The sequence below is a fragment of the Harmonia axyridis genome, chromosome 4, assembly GCF_914767665.1.
Source record: "Harmonia axyridis chromosome 4, icHarAxyr1.1, whole genome shotgun sequence".
Lineage (NCBI taxonomy): Eukaryota > Metazoa > Arthropoda > Insecta > Coleoptera > Coccinellidae > Harmonia > Harmonia axyridis.
Genome location: NC_059504.1, coordinates 1,566,714 through 1,587,420, shown reverse-complemented (window position 1 = coordinate 1,587,420; position 20,707 = coordinate 1,566,714). Strand labels below are relative to the sequence as shown.

Below are 20,707 nucleotides of genomic sequence, written 5' to 3'. Positions count from 1 at the left end.
TTGGGAAGCAAAAAATTTTTCTTCAAAAGATAGTTGATTCTTGTGAATAGTTCTATAACTGGGCAATAGATGGTGCACCTAACCAAACTACACAGCACCATCTATGTGCCAACCACGAAACTAAAGTTAATTTGAAAGGAATAATAAGAGTTTCATTTCTTTTTTGAATTAGTTTAATCTGCAGGAGTATCAATGACCCACAGCTTGTCTAATGATTAGAAATAGACATTTTAAAATCAATAAATTTAGATTTCATGTGTCTTTATTTCACATATCTTTGTTGAAAAAGTTCTTTACAATTCACTTTATTTACATGATTATGATACATAAAATTCTTTGAGTTCATCATTCAATGGCTTCATAATCACTCCATCTTTTACATTCACAACCCATCCTGGGTTTAGACCAAAGAAAATTTGTCTAGGGTCCTTACGTTCTGTCAACATATCATAATCTCTGTCGTTTTCTATGTTAGGTAAGGTATATCCATACTTCTGAGCTAATACCAAACGTTCTTCTGAAACTTTTTCTGGGTCCGCTAAATAACCCCTTTTTGAAGGATCAGAGTAGTACTCAATTGCATCTGGTGGTGGAATCATTCTTCGAGGAATTGGCAAACCTAACAAAAATCAGAGTCAAACTTTCTAATTTAATTTCTTCTGATATTGTTATGTTACTCACCTCTCTCGAAGAATTTTTTAGGGTTTATCATAGCCTGTAAACTATGTTGATCATAATAAGCTGTTGTTATTGTACCTCCAGCTTTTTCAACAGCAGCTATAACAAGTTCGCTTGCCCATTGTACTTCTATGTTGACTTTACAGTTAAAAATATTTGCACCTTCATCTGTTAATTGAAATCCAAATTGATGTTGATCTGGTTTCAATATAAATAAGCCACTGTTCATAATTGAAACTAAATCTATTGGTTTGGATGAATCGATCCTATTGGTCTCAATGAGTAATTGCAGTTTATCCAAAGATAAAGGTGGGTACTGCCTCTTTAAACTAAAGAGAGATAATATTGTTTATATTTTTATGAGATCAAAGAATCTTAATACAAACACATAGGTTCCGTATTTGTGTATTATACTTACTGGTGATTTCTGTAATAAGCTTCATGTGGAAATCTCAAATAAAACGGATTATTTCCTGTCTCATAACCTAGTCTCATAAAATTTTGTCTTTGACCTGAACCCTTATTACCATCTCCATGTGTATCTCCTCCGTGTTGTGCCCTGCCTCTGGTTGATTTCTAAAGGCAGTTCATTCGATTATAATTTTATTAGCAATTTTCTTCTCAATGCATACCTTGTTTGCTCCTGGGTTATTTCGAATATTACCAAGGCAAACTCTGGGTAAATACCTCAGCAGGCTCAGCGCTTTATCGGCTGATTTTTTGGACATTGTAGAAACGCTAAAATTTCAAGAATTTCTTGAAAGTTCTTATTGAATATTTTAAATATTTATATAGAAAACATAACCTTTCTTATAAGATTTTCCATAGAATATAAAATTATTCAATGAGATTATCAAGGACACTCTATCTGAACCATAGATTCAATATTCTATAATACTTTTAATTGTTTCCAACATATAAAATTTTTCATTGTGATATATGAATAGATCAGGAAATTTTTCTTATACCAAAGTGCGTTTGATAGAGAATATATTATATATAGATATATTTATATTGGTGGACATAGATATTCATGGAATCATATATCTGAGTAGTTAGGTTTATTAATTCTATGATAAGGTCTATGTTAGGTTATAAACAGTTAACCTCTGAGGAATTATAAACAAAAGTTTTGAAAATATTTTGGTGATGAGCTTCAGCCCAATATTAAATATAGTTCGAAGATTTTACAATACCACAAAAATGGCAAAGAGTAAATTTGAATATGTGAAACAATTTGAAATTGAAGATAAACTTTTACCAAATTGTTGGATTGTCGTGCGTGTTGATGGAAAAGGGTTTCATAAATTTTCGGAGAAACATAAGTTTGAAAAACCGAACGATATAAGATCTTTGGACTTAATGAATAAGGCTGCATCAAAAGTTATGGAGCAATATAAGGACATTGTCATATCGTATGGTGAAAGTGATGAATACTCATTCATTTTGAAAAAAAGTACTGATATTTTTAATAGGAGAGGATCTAAAATAATGACTTATATCAATAGTTTATTCACGTCTTCATATGTCTACTATTGGAACACATATTTCCAAGATTTAAGAATGAAGTATCCACCTTGTTTTGATGCCAGAGTTGTCCTTTACCCCACAGATGAAAATTTGAGAGATTATCTATCCTGGAGACAAGCTGATTGTCATATCAATAACTTGTATAATACTACATTTTGGGCTCTTATTTTGAAGGGCGGTTGTACAAATACAGAGGTAAAAATGCATTCATAACTATCTTAATTTAGTCCTAATTTAATTTTCATTGATTTCAGGCTGAAAAACGATTATGTGGAACTTTTTCATCTGATAAAAATGAAATTCTTTTTAGTGAATTTGGTACTAACTATAATAATGAATTGGACATTTTCAAAAAAGGTACAATTCTTTTAAGAAAAAAAATTAAAGGACCAAATTCAAAACATTTCAAACAAGTGATACTTCCTTTACATGAAGACTTAATTGGTGATAAATTTTGGCATGATCATCATGAAATACTATCTCTTGAAAAGAGTCAAGAATATGTATATGAAGACATTGAAAAACTACCTAAATTAGTGAAAAGCCAACTTCACATTCATGAGGATGAAGATTCCTCTGTTAAAAATTATATCTTGAGTGGAGTGAATAGTTAACCAATGTTCTGAATTTATTGGTGATTGCTGGAAATGGAAAACAAAACCTTGAAAGGTTCTGACCAGAAAATAAGGAGTTTAGAAATTTCCTGAGTTGTTGAATCTCTTGGAATTATAGTTTTGAAAAAGGCCCAAAAAAATTCAATCAAACTTAATAATTTATATCTCAGTAAATATTTGAAGACAATCAACATAACATTTTAATAATTGGTTCAGGTTAAAATAATATAAAATATCTGTTATTATTCCATCAAATGAAAGTTATATACAAATTGATGTAAAAATGAGTAATACGAAATATTCAATAATCTACTATCTATAGGAATGCATTCAATAAAATTGTTTTAAGGGAAAATTCTTTTATACAAGTTCCAAACCTGTTGAATAAAATATAAGTTCCAGAAAAATTTGAAAGGATGTAATTTATAGATATATTACCTTCGATAATATTTTAAAATTAATTGATTCATAATACTATGTAATCAGAAAGGAAGGTAAGTTCAAAGCTAAGCCTGACGGAAATAAAGAATTCTCTATAGGTTTACAACATTCAGAACCCAACATTCTATTTACACCTATATTATTCTTAAAATATTGGAATATAATTATCGATCTTAGCTCTGTGTTTTTGAGCTACACATTCTGCTATCCAAACAATATTACGGCATTCTTGTTCCTTGAGCTTCAGATAAGAGTAGAAAACTCCAAAGTGGAATTGTTGCATGAACACATTTACATTCAAACGTACCTGTAAATATTTCAATAAGAAAAATATATAGAAATTCCAAAATTCATAACTCACCTCATGTTCAAAAAATTTATCCTCCAAAGTTTTATCCCCAGGATTATTTCCTGATCCCTCAAAAAGTTTAGAATACTCTGCATAATACTCAGCAACAGCCTTCACTTGGTCGTAGTCTTCAGCTCTTGCTAGAGCTGCCAAACCATCAGGGTTCAACTTACCGCAACGGGGGTACAACTTGGCACGGTCATCTTTGCTCAACTCAGTGCCAAAGGAATTTATCGTGATTATAATAGCACGACGATCTGCTTCAAACTAAAATAGAGCAATAAAGTATGATAAGGTCTCATAATAGTTATAGTGCATTGATAAATTTAAGTTTGAAAAAAAGAAACTCACTGCCAAAATTTCACACATACAGTCAGCAGTGGTACCTCCAATATCCTGACAAAATTGAAAGAATGCTTCAAGATATGCTTTGTATAGAGTATTACGGATGATTTCTATATTCATTTCATCAAGATCCTGCTCACTAATACAATCAACGAAAAAGGGCGCCAGAGGTGTATCGACAAGAACTGCATTATACAACTCAGCAGGTGTTGAAGCAACATGTATAGCTTCCATCTGTTCGAAACTCCCAAGGGGATGACATTTGGGTATCAATTCACTAATTGGTCTCTGATGAAGAGTGCCAGTAATCAGTAGAATGATATTGTCGATCATATAACTGTATGTTATGAAATCCAAGAAAGTTGAAAGAGGTTCAACAGCCTGATTCCTCATATGTTGGAACTCGATAACTAGTTTCTCTCGTAGTTTGCTGTCAATTGTTGATACTGCCAAAGGGCTTGGCTCGTTCGCCAGGAAGGTACCATAATCGGTTCCTTGAAGGTGAAGCTTCAAATCTAGAATGCATCAAATCAATATTCAGGCATCTTCTTAAAAAATATTTACCTTCAAGGGTTTCACACTGTACCAAATTCAAATAGTCAGATTGTTTGAGGATCCCACATTTGAAACCTCTACATAATCCCTCTAGGTAGCCAGCATCGATGTTAAAAAGACAACCCTTCATTTTCAATAGTACTAGACGACAGAATCTTTTTTGTAACAATTTCGACCCAAATACACCCAACTGTCATATGATCAAAATTAATCGCGATTAATCATGTGATTGATCGATGAAAACTTCAACCATAGAAAGACACTATTCTTCTACGGGTTTTGGCTTCTCTTTCTGGTAGGAGAAATATTTCAGAGTTAATTCATTTTTATGGCATATTATCATTAGTGATTAAATGTTGATTTATGTGAATAACGAGAATATTTAAATAATTTAACAAGACAGGATAGTTATAGGATCACTTTTGAAGTGAATACTATGAAAAAGGAATTTCCCGACAGTACAAGAGAAGTATTTCTTTGTTTTTTGGACGATTTAATAGGTTTTCTCTCATTATAAATTACGTTATAGTATTTCAAAAGTTTTCCTGGTTTCATTCAATAATAATGATTTGATTAGTAGTAGTACTCCACTCAGGTTTTCTTGAACTCTTGTTACTGTAAAATATTATGAATTTATTTTAGTTTCCTCATTATATGCATTGAAGCAATCATTCAACTAGAAGATCTAGTCTTCTTCACTGAGGAGGCCTCTCCTCTGGACCAAGCCCCCAATAATAAAGGTAGGAATTTGTATGTTTGGATAGTTCTTTATAATCTTAAGTAAAATAAAATAAGGTGTAGAAATACAGTCCATTTTTTATTTAATAGTAATTTTTTTTCATTGGCCTCTCTCTTATTTATTATATTACTTCTAGATTTATCTTCGAAAAAATACCCTCTAGTGAATTCAATAGAATTGTTGAAAATAAACTGGACATAAAAAAGAGGAAATGACTGACTTAAAGTCGGGATATCTTTTGAGAGTTCATTATTCATACGCATTGCCTCCTTGGATATATTTACTCATATATAGTTCTGCGTCTATCCAAGGGTGCCATATTATAATATTATTCTATTTGATCAGTTCAAGTAGGGTTGATAACAATAACTTATTTTATAAGCTTACATAGCCAAATTTTGTTTTCATGTCAACCATAGTTTTCATCAGTTTTATTATTTAGAATAACAACTAGAGAAATCTGTTTTTTCTTATTTACATAATTGTTGAATTAATAAGAAGAAGGAAATGAAACACTGAGGTAAAAAACTACATTTGTTTTTATTATATTTGAACTTGTAATCATAGAATTATACATAAAATTCTCTAGGATATCATAAATCGATATGTTAATAAATTAGTCACTACATAATTCGTATAGATTTCATGGTTCCTCCTTCGATGTTCCAGCTGTCCATTTTATTTCTTCATTTTTTCCTCAGAGAGTTGTTCTGAAAATATATTTAAATTCATTAGCACCAAAATTATTCAAAATGAACACAAAAGTTTCACATTTATTGTATCATTAGTTGCATTCTTACGAATAAAGCACCATCTGTACGTTGATGCTCAAAGTTGGTGCTATATTCGCTCTAGCAGTTTTCTACTCACTCCGGTTGCTCTTGAGATATCGGATTAACACTGGCATTATTTTCTAATGAGTTGTCGTTGGAAAATCTGCAAAATGACGAGAATATCATTTTGGGGAATTCATCAATATTGTATTCGATATTCAATTGATTCAGTTCTTACTTCTAAATTCATTTACAGATGAAATACAATTTTTGGAATTTTTTTTTACTTCAATTGTATTCGATAATTGGGATTTACCTTTGGTCTCTTATATCCGGAGCAGTTGATACAACTGTAACATTTCTGCAAGGAGTGTAATAACTCCTTAAAGATAATCTTGAGTCTAAACTGTTTTTTATGGCATTTTGTACCTGAAAAAATTCAGTTCGATTAAAAAAAAACCAAGGCCATACTTTTTTCGATTAAAACAGATAAATTGGTAGTTAATTCTTAAATTATAAGGAAACTCCATGATTATATAAAATAATAGATATATGATTTATTACAGTAACTGTTTTAGGAAAAAATTTTTATTTATACACTTTGTTGACACCCCTTGTTATGAAAAATGTTGAAGGTATGAATGATTAAGAATGTTTTATGATAAATCAAAAACGTGAAACGAAACAACAGAGCTACATCAAATAAGGGAAATAAAAAAAGGCTAGAATTAATTGAGAACTATAATTTTCAATGCAACTGAATACTTATTTCCAAAATTCATTTCAACCTACCTCTCCATTGAGAAAGCAGTAGAGAACAGCAACGAAAAATCCTTGAAAACTAGCAAAAAAGTGTGCTGTATAAGACCATAATGCATATTTCCAAGCTTCATCGAACTTGTGGAAGAAGAGGAAAATGAGATTTGCTATTCCCAGAAGTGGTAATAGAAAAATTGCTGCCCTTACTGCTTTCCTGTAAAGAAACAATATTTTTAATAATACTAAAATCAAAAAGTTTGGAGGTTGCAGTAGCTGGATGGGGATGGGGCTCCCAAGAAGAATACCATGGCACTAAATTCTCACTATCGTTTGGCAGCTTTCCAAGTGTCTTTCAGGTAGAGGTACCTACTTTTCGAAAGATGTGTAGAAAGGAACCCAGTAAAGTAAGAGACTATCAAAAATGTGATATAGCGATACATTAGGAAAGTCAGGCAATCAAAGCATTGAGTTTACATATCAACGATTCTAAGATTATATTGAACTGTCGAAGAAAACTCAATGAAATAGGCAAGAATAACAAGACCTGTTAGTCTGGGTTCCCTGCCAGTTGCCACTCGAGAACTGAGAAGGAGAAGGGACCAAGACACTTGCTAGAAAAGTAGCACAAACTTCTTCCATTGGTTTCATGTGTTTTAGGAAAATGTACCTACAAGAAAGTGTTTTAGGAGAAGGAAATAAACGACAGAGAAACACTCTGGCGGAATCTTCCTGGGTTAGATCATTCCAAAAAGTATCTTCTGAAGTTTGATACTGCGAGGTCTATTATTATTATTATTTGAATTGGGGTCGTTTTGGTTCGGTAATCCTTCCGGGAACTGCGACCATGCAGATCTTTTGTTCTCTACCCTACTCATTCATAGAAACCCAGGGAGGTCGTCAACGACGTTAATAAAATGTACAACCTCTTTAGGGGCCTTGGTCGTTACCTCTCTGGTATCCAGGACCGGCTTACCCATGTGAATGGTTCTTAGTCCAGCCAGCTCCGGACACTTGCTTATCAAGTGTTCGGCTGTTTCTGCTTCCGATCCACAGACCCTGCAAATCTCGTCTGCTGACTTTCCTATACGGTACAAATGATGTTTGTACCGACAGTGCCCCGTCAGCAATCCCACCATCACCCGAAGCTCGGCTCGCGACAGCTTCAGGAGCTTTTTGGCGTAGGTAGGTGAAATCTTCACGAATTTCTTTACCTGAACAAGTCTAGGAGTGTTAGTCCAGTGGATTGTCCTGCTGTTCAACTCCCATAGCTGGACCGCAGCTTTATATTGGTCTTTTCCTATCCCACAGAAAGGCTCAGGTCCAGCAGGTGTTAACCTTGATGCACTTTTTGCAAGCTCATCAGCTCTTTCATTTCCTTCAACCCCACAGTGCCCTGGTACCCATAGTAGAGTCTCACCTTATTTCCTTTGGCCAGTTGCTTTATAGTGTAACGGCACACCCAAGTCAGCAGAGAACCCTGACAGCACGATTCCAGGGATCTCAGCGTGGTTTGGCTGTCCGTGGTGATGTAGATGTTGAGGTTCATTTTGAGACACTCCTGGGCGCATACATAAACAGCCATTATCTCGGTCTGTAGAATCGAGGGTTCACTTCCCAGGGCTTTAGAGATCCTCAGTTTAGGTCCATATATCCCAATGCCGGTGCCATTCTCTGTTTTTGACCCATCGGTGAACCATATGGATGACTTTTTGTCCAGACGATTTACGAGACTTATTGCACTAGGACGGTCATTTAGAACCGTTTCAAAGGGCGTTTCAAAATCGTAGGTGGTTGGCATAATATCCGATGGTTTTGCGAGGAGGTTTGAATCTAATTGATTCAGTATCCTCATATGTCCAACCCAGTTTCCACAAAGGAGCTTTCCATTAAGGGAAATTCTTGTTGCTTCGAGCAGGCTGCATTTCCTCACATATAGGTGTAAGGGAGGCAAGTCTAGTATGACCTCCAGCGCTGCCGTGGGAGCTGTGCGCATAGCTCCTGTGACACCAATACACGCCAGGTCTAAGAAGTAATCTTAGCAATAATATACTAAACCTCCTGACTGGATTCTTTACATTGTATTGCTGCCTGAGGAAGCACCTCCTGAGAAGCAGAAAACGACTAGAGCAGATTCTGTGGGGAGGAGGAAGAAACTCCGGATCACCTGGTGATGGAAAGCCTCGCCATCGCTAGCTGATGCAAAAAATGCGTTGGACAAGAGACATAAGGAAATAACCTCCTTGAAGCCATCCCAGACTCTAGAATTCATTAGAACTCTGGAACTGGAAGACCGAGACAACCAATGGCAAGATCAGCTCTAATGGAAGGTATAATAGACATAAGGTTATGTTGTAATGAAACTCCCCTTAAATCTAAATCTAGATCTGGATGGGGGACCACTGACTTCTCGCTCCACTGATTTCAAGGAGGATTTTCAGAATGGCCAGAGGACCAAGCTATCGAAAACCCAGTTTTTTTATCGTTGAAAAAAAACTGTCAACCTGGTTTCGATTTCTCTCTCACGAATGCCAGAAACTCAACTAGCAAAAAAGTAAAGAGATTCCCCACGTAAGATAACCTTTCATCTAATTTTTTCCATCTGCTACTGACGTTTTCCGTATTCGAATTTTTCCATTTAGCTTATATCGATTTTCTGAATGTCCATTCCACAAACAAGGATGTACAAGCTCCATCTATCTGAAACGACCTCTTTTCCAGGTCCACTGGGAGCAATTATTGGAGCTGACCGTTGGGTATTACTTGGACCTCGTTTCCTGATAGATTCTTTATTAGTTCCATTCGGTAATTGATTTCCTTCCTGAATGTAATGAAGTGATTACTTTCATGAGTTTTCGCGTGGAATTTAATTCTAGTTCTTATACTTGTTGAGAATCAGGGGTTTTAGAATCCATCGAGCGAATAGGAGGTCAATTTCACGAACTCATTTCGAAAGAAGTTTTATACTTCTTATCTTTTCACTACTGAAATTGGATGGAAGTTTCTAGCATGGTAACGGGTGTTTTTTTTGAGGTATATAACTTTAAGTTGGCATTACTGTTCAAGATGACGACCGATTTAACAGCTGTCAAGTGATTTATACTCAGTTTGGTTTGGCAATTTATCGTGAATAGACTCACGCCTGAACAACGCTTGCAAATAGTGCAATTTTATTTCGAAAATAATGGTTCTGTGCGGAATACGTATTGCGCACTACGTCCATTTTATTTTGTTTAGCGATGAAGCGAACTTCTGGTTGAATGGCTACGTCAACAAACAAAACTGCCGCATTTGGAGTGAAGATAATCCTCAAGTGTATGTCGAAACACCGTTATATCCAGAAAAACTGACTGTTCGGTGCGCTTTATGGGCTGGTGGAATCATTAGTCCGTACTTCTTCAAAAACGATGATGGCCAGAACGTTACCGTCAATGGTGATCGGTATAGAGCCATGATTAATAACTTTTTCATTCCTGAATTGAACAACCATGATGTCCAGGAGTTGTGGTTTCAACAAGACGGCGAAACATGTCACACAGCTCGTGCCACAATCGATTTATTGAAAGACACGTTTGGTGACCGCCTAATTTCACGTTTTGGACCTGTGAATTGGCCTCCAAGATCTTGTGATTTAACACCGCTGGACTACTTTCTGTGGGGCTATGTAAAGTCATTGGTCTATGCGGGTAAGCCACAAACCCTTGACCATTTGGAAGACAAAATTCGCCGTGTTATGGCCGATATACGGACACAAATGTTGGAAAAAGTCATCGAAAATTGGACGTCCAGATTGGACTACATCCGAGCCAGCCTTGGCGGTCATATGCCAGAAATCATATCAGATTATCTTGCGGATAAATAAAATTCATGTCATTCGAATAATCCATCGTTGTTTTATTGCAATTTAAAGTTCTATAGCTCTAAAAAAAACACCCTTCAGATACAATGACAGTCGACAGAATGAAAATATTGGAAAATGTTGAAATTCCTTTCTTACCTAACTTGTTCGATCTCGCTAGTATGACTTTCTCTCAACTTAACAACCAGAACTCGTACTATATTCAGAAGAAAAAGAAGGTTGATCTGAAAAATAAAAAATAATTATTATTTCCCGAAATACCCGGTTTTCTGCGAATTACTTGATGAATAAGATAGTGGAAATTCAAAATAAACAAGAACACTATCGTCAGCTCGATAAACTTTATCATTAATTATTTAAATGAGAGCTTTGCTTCCAAAAAAGAACTCGAGCATTCCGTTAAAATTTAACGCGGTTTAAAACTTTTTCTTCGAACTCTGGGATAGGTTTTTTATTAAAAATACCAAACGAAATGAAAAACCTTCCAAGAAATTCGCTCCAAGGTGAAGTACAACCCATTCGAAAAGATAACTATGTACATAACTGATTATGTACAAATATTATGATGTTAAACGACTAGTATTATGTCTGTGTTTATCCTCGATACGACAATTCTTGTCGTCAATAGGTGCGCACCAATTGTTGCGCGCTCATAAATTAGCTCCGTAGAAAAACATTCAGATTTTTTCAGCATTGAATTAATTGATTTGCTTTCAATTCAAACAGAAAATTTGTGTAATTTTCGTTAATTAGTATACTCAACAGAATGGTTATAATAACAGGCCAATTGAAAAGTCCCCTGTCTACCATAGAAAAACGAATTTTTTTTACAAAATTCGATTTTATTATTCAACATAGTTGCCTTCGAGGGTGATACAGAGATTATAACGATCTTACAACTTTTCGTAACCATTTTTGTACTACGATTTGTCTTTCGCTTCAAAATAGGCCTAAGTTTCGGCGATTACTTCTTCACTGGCGCTAAATTTCTTTCCAGCCAGCATTCTTTTGAGGTCTGAGAACAGGAAAAAGTCGCTGGAGGCTAGATCTGGCGAATACGGTGGATGCAGAAGCAATTCAAAGCCCAGTTCATGCAATTTTGCCATTGTTTTCATTAATTTATGACACGGCGCATAGTCTTAATGAAACAGCACCTTTTTTTCTTCAAATGGGGCCGTTTTTTAACGCTTTCATCCTTTAAACGATCCAATAACGCTATATAATAATAGCTGTTGATGTTCTGGCCCTTTTGGAGGTAATCAATGAATATTATACATTGCGCTTCCCAGAATACTAATGCCATAACCTTGCCAGCTGACTGTTATGTTTTCCTCTCTTTGTATTCGGTTCATCGTTTGCAGTTCACTCAGCTGACTGTCGATTGGACTCCAGAGTGAAATGATGGAGCCATCCATTGTCACATATCGACGCTAAATTCAGGTTTGTTGCACTTAAACGGCTTCAAACACTGCTCAGAATCATTAACACGTTGTTGCTTTTTGATTGATTGTGGGCTCGCGTGGCACCAAGTTTACACACAGCTTTTTCATGTACAAATATTCGTAAATGATTTGATGTACACGTTCAGATGATATCTTCACAATGTCTGCTATCTCGAAATTTTTTTAAATCTTTTTCAAATAACAAAATCAGCTACACTCACAACGCAATATCTCACAAACTAATGGTAGGACTGCTGTCAAATTTTGACACGTATCGTTTGAACTCAAAATCATATGGATTTAATACTAGCACCGCCATCTGTGCATCAGACCGGGGACTTTTCAATTGGCCTAATAAGATTGTTATTCACTTACCACGACTATCGTTGATCTGGGACCTTCAAGGATCCAGTAATATGGTAGGAGATAGTAGTAATACCAATCACTGAAAAAAAAAAATTATAAGCACAAATTCATCATTTGTGTTTGGAAATTGTCAAATTGATTAGTCAAAATTAGTGCTCATTTGTAAATACTGATAGAAAGCTGTTATTCTGTTAAATCGACTCACTCTATTTGTCGTATTGTGGACAAAATTTTGAAGTTATGTATCTTCAAACGATACAAAAGTACCATTACAGGAATTTTCTTGAATTTCCCTCACTATTCACAGATGAGTACTAATTTTGCCGAAACAATTTAACGATTTCTTAACATTGTTGAAGCGTGTATCTTTTCATGATTGAATGGCACAACCTACTGAACACGATTTACATAAGAAATATCAATAAATACTACAGTGGGGCAATTATAACCATTTTAAACTATGGTCCTTGAAATATAATGCCCTTTCGTACTGTGAATGAACAGCACCTTAAATTCGTTCTAAAAATTTCAAGTCTCTAGATATTCCGTTTAGAAACTTACGAACGAAAATAATTGAGTATGGCCGCAAATTACAGAGTTATGGGCAAAACATTTGAGATTTTTATCCTAGAACAAGCTCGCAAGGACAGGTTAGCCTTTGATGGAAAAATAATTATCACTTAATTAAAACTGAGGAAAAGTTGAATAATATTCTCTCTCCGAAGCTACCAGTTCTTGCTGGGGTGGGTTTTTAATCGGAATTGAATATCAGATTATAAAATGCTGCTTACCTCCTCAAAATTATCATGGTCATCATCCACGTCACTGACATGAGGGCAGATAAGCCGTAGCCGAGGTAGATATACAACTTTATGTACGAATATTCTTGGAATACTGTAACAGTTATCATGTTATGAAGGTATAGACCCTCGATGAACATCCACATGAACATGGTGGTTCGGGTATATTCTAAACTTGTGGCCCAGATCTCGTGAACTATGGCCTGCAAAACAACAATGCAGAGTTTACACTATGATTTAAACTGCCTAACAATAGTCTAATGGTAAATAAACGATCTATCAGCCAGGAGCCAGGACAAGGTTTTCCAATAAGAGAGTTTTCATTTTGATAATAAAAAAAAACGAATATATTCTTACTGACAAAGAAACTGCAACACCCAGAAGGAGCCGCTTAATTTTTGTTTGTTTGTAAAACCAAGATAGTATAGCAAATGTTTCAATTTTGAGAGGAAAATCATGAAGGTTTTTTCATGTAAACAATTTTTTTCGGCAACCGTCCGGGAAGTGCTTACTTCCCGGACGCTTTTTCTCTGAGAAAGTAGCATTTCCCGGCCTAGTCCGGGAAGTACGTACTTTCCGGACTAGGCCGGAAAAGAATCATAGAATCCATAGCAACCGAGATAACGGCTGACAGTTCATATGAAATTAGTTGTCAAAAATTTGCATGTGTTTTGATCGCAATCGCAATAAAATATGGAAAGCAGCAGCGATAGTGTTATTTTACATGGTTGCCGAAAAAATATTGTACGCAACACGCCCGAAAATGTTTTTTTTGGACTCACAGACTTCCAGGACTCGCTTACGCTCGTCCTGGGATTTTGTCTTTTCGTCCAAAAAAACCCTATTTTCCGGACTTGTTACGTAAATTACTATTGTTATTTAAATATAGTCTTTTTTTCCCTTTTTTGAATTTTACAACAAACCAGCTGTTCGATCCAAAGTCGATGTTCAGTTGCTGTCAAAATGCCTAGTGCACGTGTACCTGGAATTTATCGTCAGCTAAGTGAATTTGAAAGAGGTCGAATTATTGGTTTTCGGGAGGAGAGGTTGTCATTTCGAGAAATCGCTAACCGTACGAACAGAAATCCAACTACTCTTATGAAATGGTGTCAAACGTGGTTTGAGAATGCCCAAAATCGAAGAAGAGTAGGCACCGGACGTCGAAGGGGTACAAATTAAGTTCAAGATCGACGTCTAAGACTTATGGCCATTAGAACGTCAACATTGGAATGGCATCAGGTCGTCTTTTCTGATGAATCTCGATTCTCCTTGGGTGCACATGATGGCCGAAGAAGGGTTAGACGACGTCAGGGAGAAAGACATGAACCTCAGTTTGATGTTGAGCGTCATGTACACCGGACAGTAGGCGTTATGGTATGAGGTGCTATTGCACATGCAAGTTGGTCATCTTTAGTCTTTATTCGAGGTGACATGAAAGCGCTGCGTTACCTTCAAGAAATAGTGGAACCATATGTTCTCCCTCACCTTAACCGGCTCGAGAATCCAATATTGCAGCAAGATAATGCCCGACCTCATGTTGCCAGAGTTAGTTTAAACTTTTTCGAAGCAACCCATGTGAATCTTTTGCCATGGCCGCCCAGATCCCCCGATCTTTCGCCCATAGAGCATATTTGGGACATCATGGGTTGATGGCTTTGAAATTTACCCCAGCCCCCATGGACTTTGGTGGCTCTGAGACATGAAGTACTGGTAGCTTGGGATAGTATCCCTCAAGAAGAATCATACCATCTTATTGCATCAATGCCGAGACGTGTTGGGGAGTGTATAGATAATCGCGGTAAACAAACACATTATTTACACATTTATTAAAAAAAATTGTAAACCTTTCGTTTTTTTCTCCAAATTTCAATCATTTTCTCCTTGCTTTACTATCTATGATTTATCAAAAAATTAAAATTCAAACAACTCCTTCTGGGTGTTGCAGTTCTTTATCAGTTAGTATATTTGGCAGCTTTAAAAGTGATAGCTGCCAAGATAGTGGGCTATTCAAAGTGAAACCTCTTATTGGAAAACCCCGTATGTTCGACGAACGAACAACTCATCATGCTTCATAAGAAAATCATGAAAGAATTAGGAAATATAGACACAATGAGAATTTAGGAATGAGAAATATGGATTTTCTGAATAGGGGTGTTCTCAAACAACCTCTAACTCACTGCCTTATAATATAGCAAATCCCTTGGATTTTTTTTCTGCAATATCCGGATGTATACGTATCAGTTCGATTAAATACAGACGGTGAAGATATTATGTAAACATTTTCACTCGACGTCAATCCATTTCTTAATGAAAATATAAGACCCGAACTTGATCTGTTTGTATTTTCTAACTGATTTATATGTTTCACATGTAGCAATATTCACTTCTGCTTTTCGGCTCGATGTTATAAATTGCTTTGAATTTTTCGCTTCTGCTCTCTTAGAAATATGATGAAAAAGATAAACTACACTTTATCATAACTGAATGGATATTATTAGCAGGTATGTGAAAGTATACATTTCTGGGAAAGTTTTCATTGTGAGTGATTCATCCAAATTTTTATGCGATTTTGCATCAGCAGCTGCAATCGTATAATATTTATAAATATATAACATCTCGAAATTCAGATGAATGATCTTCGAATTATATTGGATCCCAGATATTCTAACGTTTTACGTTCAAGTTGGTCGAAAAAGACACTGAAGATGCTTTATCGTTAAAATCTACATTCTTAATGAGAGTTTCCATAAAAATACTCACAGTTTTCTGGATGTTGTCACCAGCCATTTGGTCTATATACAAAACTAATCTAGTCATTATATGAAATAGTGTGGAAATAAATAGGTTTTTATGAATTTTCGTCCTGTTGTTCCTAAGTATCCTGAAACATTAAAAAAATATCACTCGCTGTCAAAAATAAATGTTTTATAGTGAATTAGTGAATAAACATCAAAATAATAAAACTTTATATTGAATAAAAATGATCATATCATTTCAATAATGTTTCTTTGAAAAGTTTTTCTTATCTTAGACAATGCAATGACTGCAATGTATCAAACAACATAACTACACTGCGCAAAAAAACGAACGCACATTATGGAAATCTCAAATTTATTCTTCAACTGAAGGTGTTCTCAATGATTATTATTTTTATCAGAATTATGCATGCATATGTTATCCATTTTCAATGTTTTGATTCCATTCTGATTTTGAAATGTTTTGGCTCCATTCTGAAATCAGTTGTTCTCGATCAATTCTAGTGATCAATAGTTTTTCTTTCGTTTGATTTTCTACACTCGATCGCTATGCAACGCGAAACACGCGATTTGACCCAAGAGGAATGTGCCCAAGCGGTAGTTTTGCGAGAAGAAGGGTGGACATACACAAGAATTGCAGAAAGGTTTGGAATTTCCCATATAAGTGTGTCCAGAATGTTACAGCGATTCAGGGAGACAGGTATGAATGTCCGAAGACCAGGACAGGGTAGACCACGGGTAACAACTGCCATTCAAGAACGTTACTTGAGAGTTTTTTCGTTGAGACAATGGTTTGCAACCGCTCGCCTTCTTCAAAATCAGCTTGAGCAAACTCATGGGGTGCAAATTAGCACCCTATAGCACACCTCATAGAGGATGAAGTCTCTCGAATGGAATGGCCAGCAAGAAGTCCAGATCTCAATCCGATTGAGCAGGTTTGGGACAACCTCAATAGAAGGCTGAGAAGTTCAGAAAATCATCCAGCTACTCTTAATGACTTAGGAATCCAACTCAGAGAGATCTGGGAAGGATTAGATCAGAACATTTCAAGATCACTCATTTTGAGTATGAACCGTCGTTGCCGAGCTGTAATTAACGCAAGGGGTGGAAATACCAAGTATTAAATCACTTATCAGCATTCCAGTATTTTGAAAGTTGTTTATTTCTCTTCTTTCACATAAGATTCGGTGAAATCCTGAATTTTTCTTCCATTTAATGTGTCTTGTTTCGTTCAAAATCTTCCCGAGAGAACATAAAAAATAAGTTATAAAGTCAATGTAGAGTTAACTTTCATTAAAATTGAGATTTTCAGAATGTGCGTTAATGTTTTTGCGCAGTGTGAATGCAATATTGTAAGTAGATTGCATATTCCTGTCTCACTTACCTAAACTGATAGAATATAATTAAAGATATTATTAAAGATGTAAGTGATACGGTTAGGCCAACCATTTCGAGGTATCTCGTAACTTGAGTGATCTGAAAAATGAATAAAGATATATAAAATGAATATACAATCTGATACACTCAATTAATAACAAAAATAATACTTAATCTTCATTCTGTCTAATTTATTCATTCAATTTGTAAAAGAGGATTTTTTTACACACAAAAAACACAACTTACGCCAAAAGCATAACTTACACTCTTACATTTATCTCTTCCTATTTTGTCACACATTTGAAAAAGATAAAGCGTACCAGGAAAAAAACACTTCGTATAGTTCGTATAACCTGCTGTGCTGATGGAATTGTTCATTTTAGGATTAGTTACCCATGTGCCATTCAATTGACAGTATCTTGAGGCATATTCTGCAAGAAAAATGGACATAAATAAAGAGTTTCCAAGAAAAATTGTAAAATTTAAAATGATTATTATAATGGCAACACTGCGTATTATTTTTGGACTATTCTTATTTTATTGGTGCTCAGTAGCTAATGCCATTTAATCATGGAAAGATATACTCTTCAATAACGTTTAGAAATTGTTCAATTTTTTCATCAAAATTAGAACTCATATGTGAATACTGTAGACAGACTCTGATAAAACAATTTATAAACGTTGTTAGAGCGTGCATCTTTCCATGATTAATTGGCATAACCTACTGACCACAAATGTCATAAGAAATGTCAAGTACCAAAGGATGGGAGTCTAAGATTTTTCAAGCCTGGCCATCTGGACCAACTTACCAGTAGTAATTAAGCCTGGTTTCTGTGGACAACCTTGATAATTCATTTTATCCGGAGGAGATGTCGGCCAACATAACCATTCATCGAAAACTGTGGGGCAATAACCTGTTGACAATAATAATTATTATTCGATTTTTTTTGAGAATTACATATCATATTGAAAGTTCATTTATTTTATGTTACTGTATGTACAAATAGGCTATGTTGCTTCAAATATTTAACTTCGCAAATTGAAAAAATTGAAGCTCAGGGAATATCTAGAACTAACGTTGTGACCTTGTTATATTCTTGAAATGTAACAATATGAGATCAATCTGAGATCTTCAACTTCAAGTTCTAATGATCTGTTGACTTCAAAAGTCCTCCCTCGTTCATAATACTTTTTCACAAAAGATGGACATATTTCTCGTTATGTTGTGTGCCATTCAAGTTAAGGACATCTTACGGATTAAAGTTCTGAATAGAGTGAAAAGGTCATCTTCAGGAGATATTTTCTTGCACCTGGGATTTTTCCACTATTCAAACAAAAAGGGATCGTTAAGAAAACCAATCCTATTTTCATGAATTTAGCAGGAAAACTTTTCCGACAAAAAGTTTCAAGAATTAATTGAATTGATAATCCAGTATTTTTACTGATAATGAATCAATCAACTTGTAATTAAATGCATATAAAGGGTTTTCCAATAAGAGATTTTCGTTTGAAATGAACGAAAAACGAGTATATTTCAAGAGATATCAATGGATATTTATTTCATTGTAAAGTGGAAGGTCGGCCATTAAAGATAAAAAACGATATCAGTCAAACTTCCGCCAAGGATACAGTTGCAGAACCATTTCTTTTTCATGAAAATTTTCATGATCAATTCTCACATTTGCGGCTGTATGTCCAAGATAACTTCACAAATTCCATCTTCGAGGTCTTGAGTTGATTATAGAGCTTTGGCAAAAAAGTCTCAAAGTGACAGCTGCCCAGATAGGGGGCTAATAGAAAATGAAATATCTTATGGGAAAACCCTTTATATATGACAAAGAAGATTTTCTGAGAAAGACTACATATAATAAAATATTTGCGATGCTTTTACGATTTTTCCTTGAATCCCTGAGAAAATTAGATACTGCAAGCGTAAAAACTAAGATGTGAGATACAATAAGAATTGAATGAACCAAACGTGGACTGAAACTCTTCGTTCAGTTAAATTACAGCGTATATGAAGAAGATCTTGACATCCCACGTAACTTGTGTAAAAGTTCATGTGCTTTTTCCTAAATTCAATTTTATGCATTGTGCAACCTCTAGTGTTAGTTTACTTTGATTGAAATAGTTAGAATGGTTAGGTGAAAAAACTTAGATCAGATTTACTCAGAATTACATAGGTATATTTGACGCAATTCAGTTCAACTATAATTCTTTTGGAGACGATTTATTCAAAACCATGTTGAAGTTCAATAAATATTTCGTTCAATTGAAACCTTAAATTCCCAGCGTTATGAAAATCTCTTAAAAAGGCAAAATAATCTTACAGGTCTATTCGATACAATTTTCTTCAGGAAAACATCAATTTCGCTGGATTACGCTGGGCTTATTCACCAATAGGAAAACCAATATTTTCTGTGGGTAAAACGATTTCCGATACATCTATGTGAAAAATGGAAATGTGCTTTTCAAAGTGAGATGGAAATATGATTTACATATATCACACAGATTTAAAAGTGGTATTGTACATGCAATTCTCCTATAATATTTACTTGAAAAGATGACAGCTGATATCGAATAGAAATACAATAAAAAGGTTCAATTTTTATTGGAATAATAAAACTGCGTGCAGTTATAATAATAGCCAAATTAATATAGAAGTGTGGAGTTACTCAAGGAGACTTCTAGGGCAATTTTTCCATGCAACTCTACTTGAAAACTGCTTGCATGTTTAGATGTTTTGGGTAGGAGAAAATAAAATTCAGAGCCAATCGTTGCTATTTTTACATCCCTTTCAAATCTATCCCCGCATTCTTTCAACTTGTACAACATGCTAAAAAATTGTGTATAACCATTGTACGTAAATATATACTCACTTTTGTTTCTGTAAGGATTCGACTCTAGGCAAGTACTCTCATTCATGTTGAAATCTGGAACAAAAGAATTCTTCATTTCCATCGTTTTCCCCCTGTTTTTAATGGTCCTTATTTGAAAACTCCCTCTTTAAAGAGGGCCCTGTTTTCGTATCATCCCTGTCACTGAAAGCGCCCAAAACTGGATTTTTCATTCAAATTTTCAGATGTTACCACAGCAGATAATGAAAAATTCCCTTTGTGGATTCATATAGGTCAATGGACAGTATATCTAAGATTTTGCTCGTTTTTCAGGATCATGTTCAGAAAGAAAAAACATTATGACTAAGGAAAATAGTTATTTTTTTATTTCTTTTCAAAATCTTCTATCCCTTATTGAATTGATTGTAAATGATTGTTTGCTCACTTCGAAGATTTTCAGAATTCATCAATTGATTAGCTTGAAATGAAA

General features: G+C 34.9%; 4 protein-coding genes across 4 annotated transcripts in view; 1 reads left to right on the top strand and 3 right to left on the bottom strand.

The window, feature by feature from the left end:
* Positions 1 to 244: 244 nt before the first annotated feature.
* On the bottom strand, positions 245 to 1,513 carry LOC123677576 (39S ribosomal protein L15, mitochondrial). The gene is made up of 4 exons (XM_045614179.1): positions 1,311 to 1,513; positions 1,097 to 1,254; positions 682 to 1,007; positions 245 to 619 (listed from the first exon to the last, which is right to left on the bottom strand). The coding sequence occupies exons 1-4, from the start codon at positions 1,404 to 1,406 to the stop codon at positions 318 to 320; spliced, it is 882 nt and encodes a 293-aa protein (XP_045470135.1). The 5' UTR covers positions 1,407 to 1,513; the 3' UTR covers positions 245 to 317.
* A 257-nt stretch (positions 1,514 to 1,770) lies between these two features.
* On the top strand, positions 1,771 to 2,829 carry LOC123678110 (probable tRNA(His) guanylyltransferase). Its single transcript, XM_045614919.1, has 2 exons — positions 1,771 to 2,403; positions 2,463 to 2,829. The coding sequence occupies exons 1-2, from the start codon at positions 1,828 to 1,830 to the stop codon at positions 2,820 to 2,822; spliced, it is 936 nt and encodes a 311-aa protein (XP_045470875.1). The 5' UTR covers positions 1,771 to 1,827; the 3' UTR covers positions 2,823 to 2,829.
* Positions 2,830 to 2,967: 138 nt separating this feature from the next.
* Positions 2,968 to 4,732, bottom strand: LOC123678109 (V-type proton ATPase subunit d). Its single transcript, XM_045614918.1, has 4 exons — positions 4,522 to 4,732; positions 3,964 to 4,472; positions 3,625 to 3,879; positions 2,968 to 3,570 (listed from the first exon to the last, which is right to left on the bottom strand). Exons 1-4 carry the CDS (start codon positions 4,640 to 4,642, stop codon positions 3,409 to 3,411), a joined length of 1,047 nt encoding a protein of 348 aa, XP_045470874.1. The 5' UTR covers positions 4,643 to 4,732; the 3' UTR covers positions 2,968 to 3,408.
* Positions 4,733 to 5,772: 1,040 nt separating this feature from the next.
* The window catches only part of LOC123678416 (PDF receptor), a 39,694-nt gene continuing 24,759 nt past the window's right edge, over positions 5,773 to 20,707 (bottom strand). Inside the window, exons 3-14 of the mRNA XM_045615435.1 lie at positions 20,260 to 20,313; positions 18,190 to 18,294; positions 17,645 to 17,811; positions 17,388 to 17,479; positions 16,008 to 16,128; positions 13,239 to 13,450; positions 12,457 to 12,526; positions 10,778 to 10,863; positions 6,817 to 6,997; positions 6,341 to 6,453; positions 6,122 to 6,187; positions 5,773 to 5,961 (exon numbers count right to left, since the gene is read on the bottom strand). Coding sequence (XP_045471391.1) covers positions 5,949 to 5,961; positions 6,122 to 6,187; positions 6,341 to 6,453; positions 6,817 to 6,997; positions 10,778 to 10,863; positions 12,457 to 12,526; positions 13,239 to 13,450; positions 16,008 to 16,128; positions 17,388 to 17,479; positions 17,645 to 17,811; positions 18,190 to 18,294; positions 20,260 to 20,305 — 1,272 coding nt within the window. The 5' untranslated portion in view covers positions 20,306 to 20,313 and the 3' untranslated portion in view covers positions 5,773 to 5,948. The remainder of the gene's footprint in view (positions 5,962 to 6,121; positions 6,188 to 6,340; positions 6,454 to 6,816; positions 6,998 to 10,777; positions 10,864 to 12,456; positions 12,527 to 13,238; positions 13,451 to 16,007; positions 16,129 to 17,387; positions 17,480 to 17,644; positions 17,812 to 18,189; positions 18,295 to 20,259; positions 20,314 to 20,707) is intronic.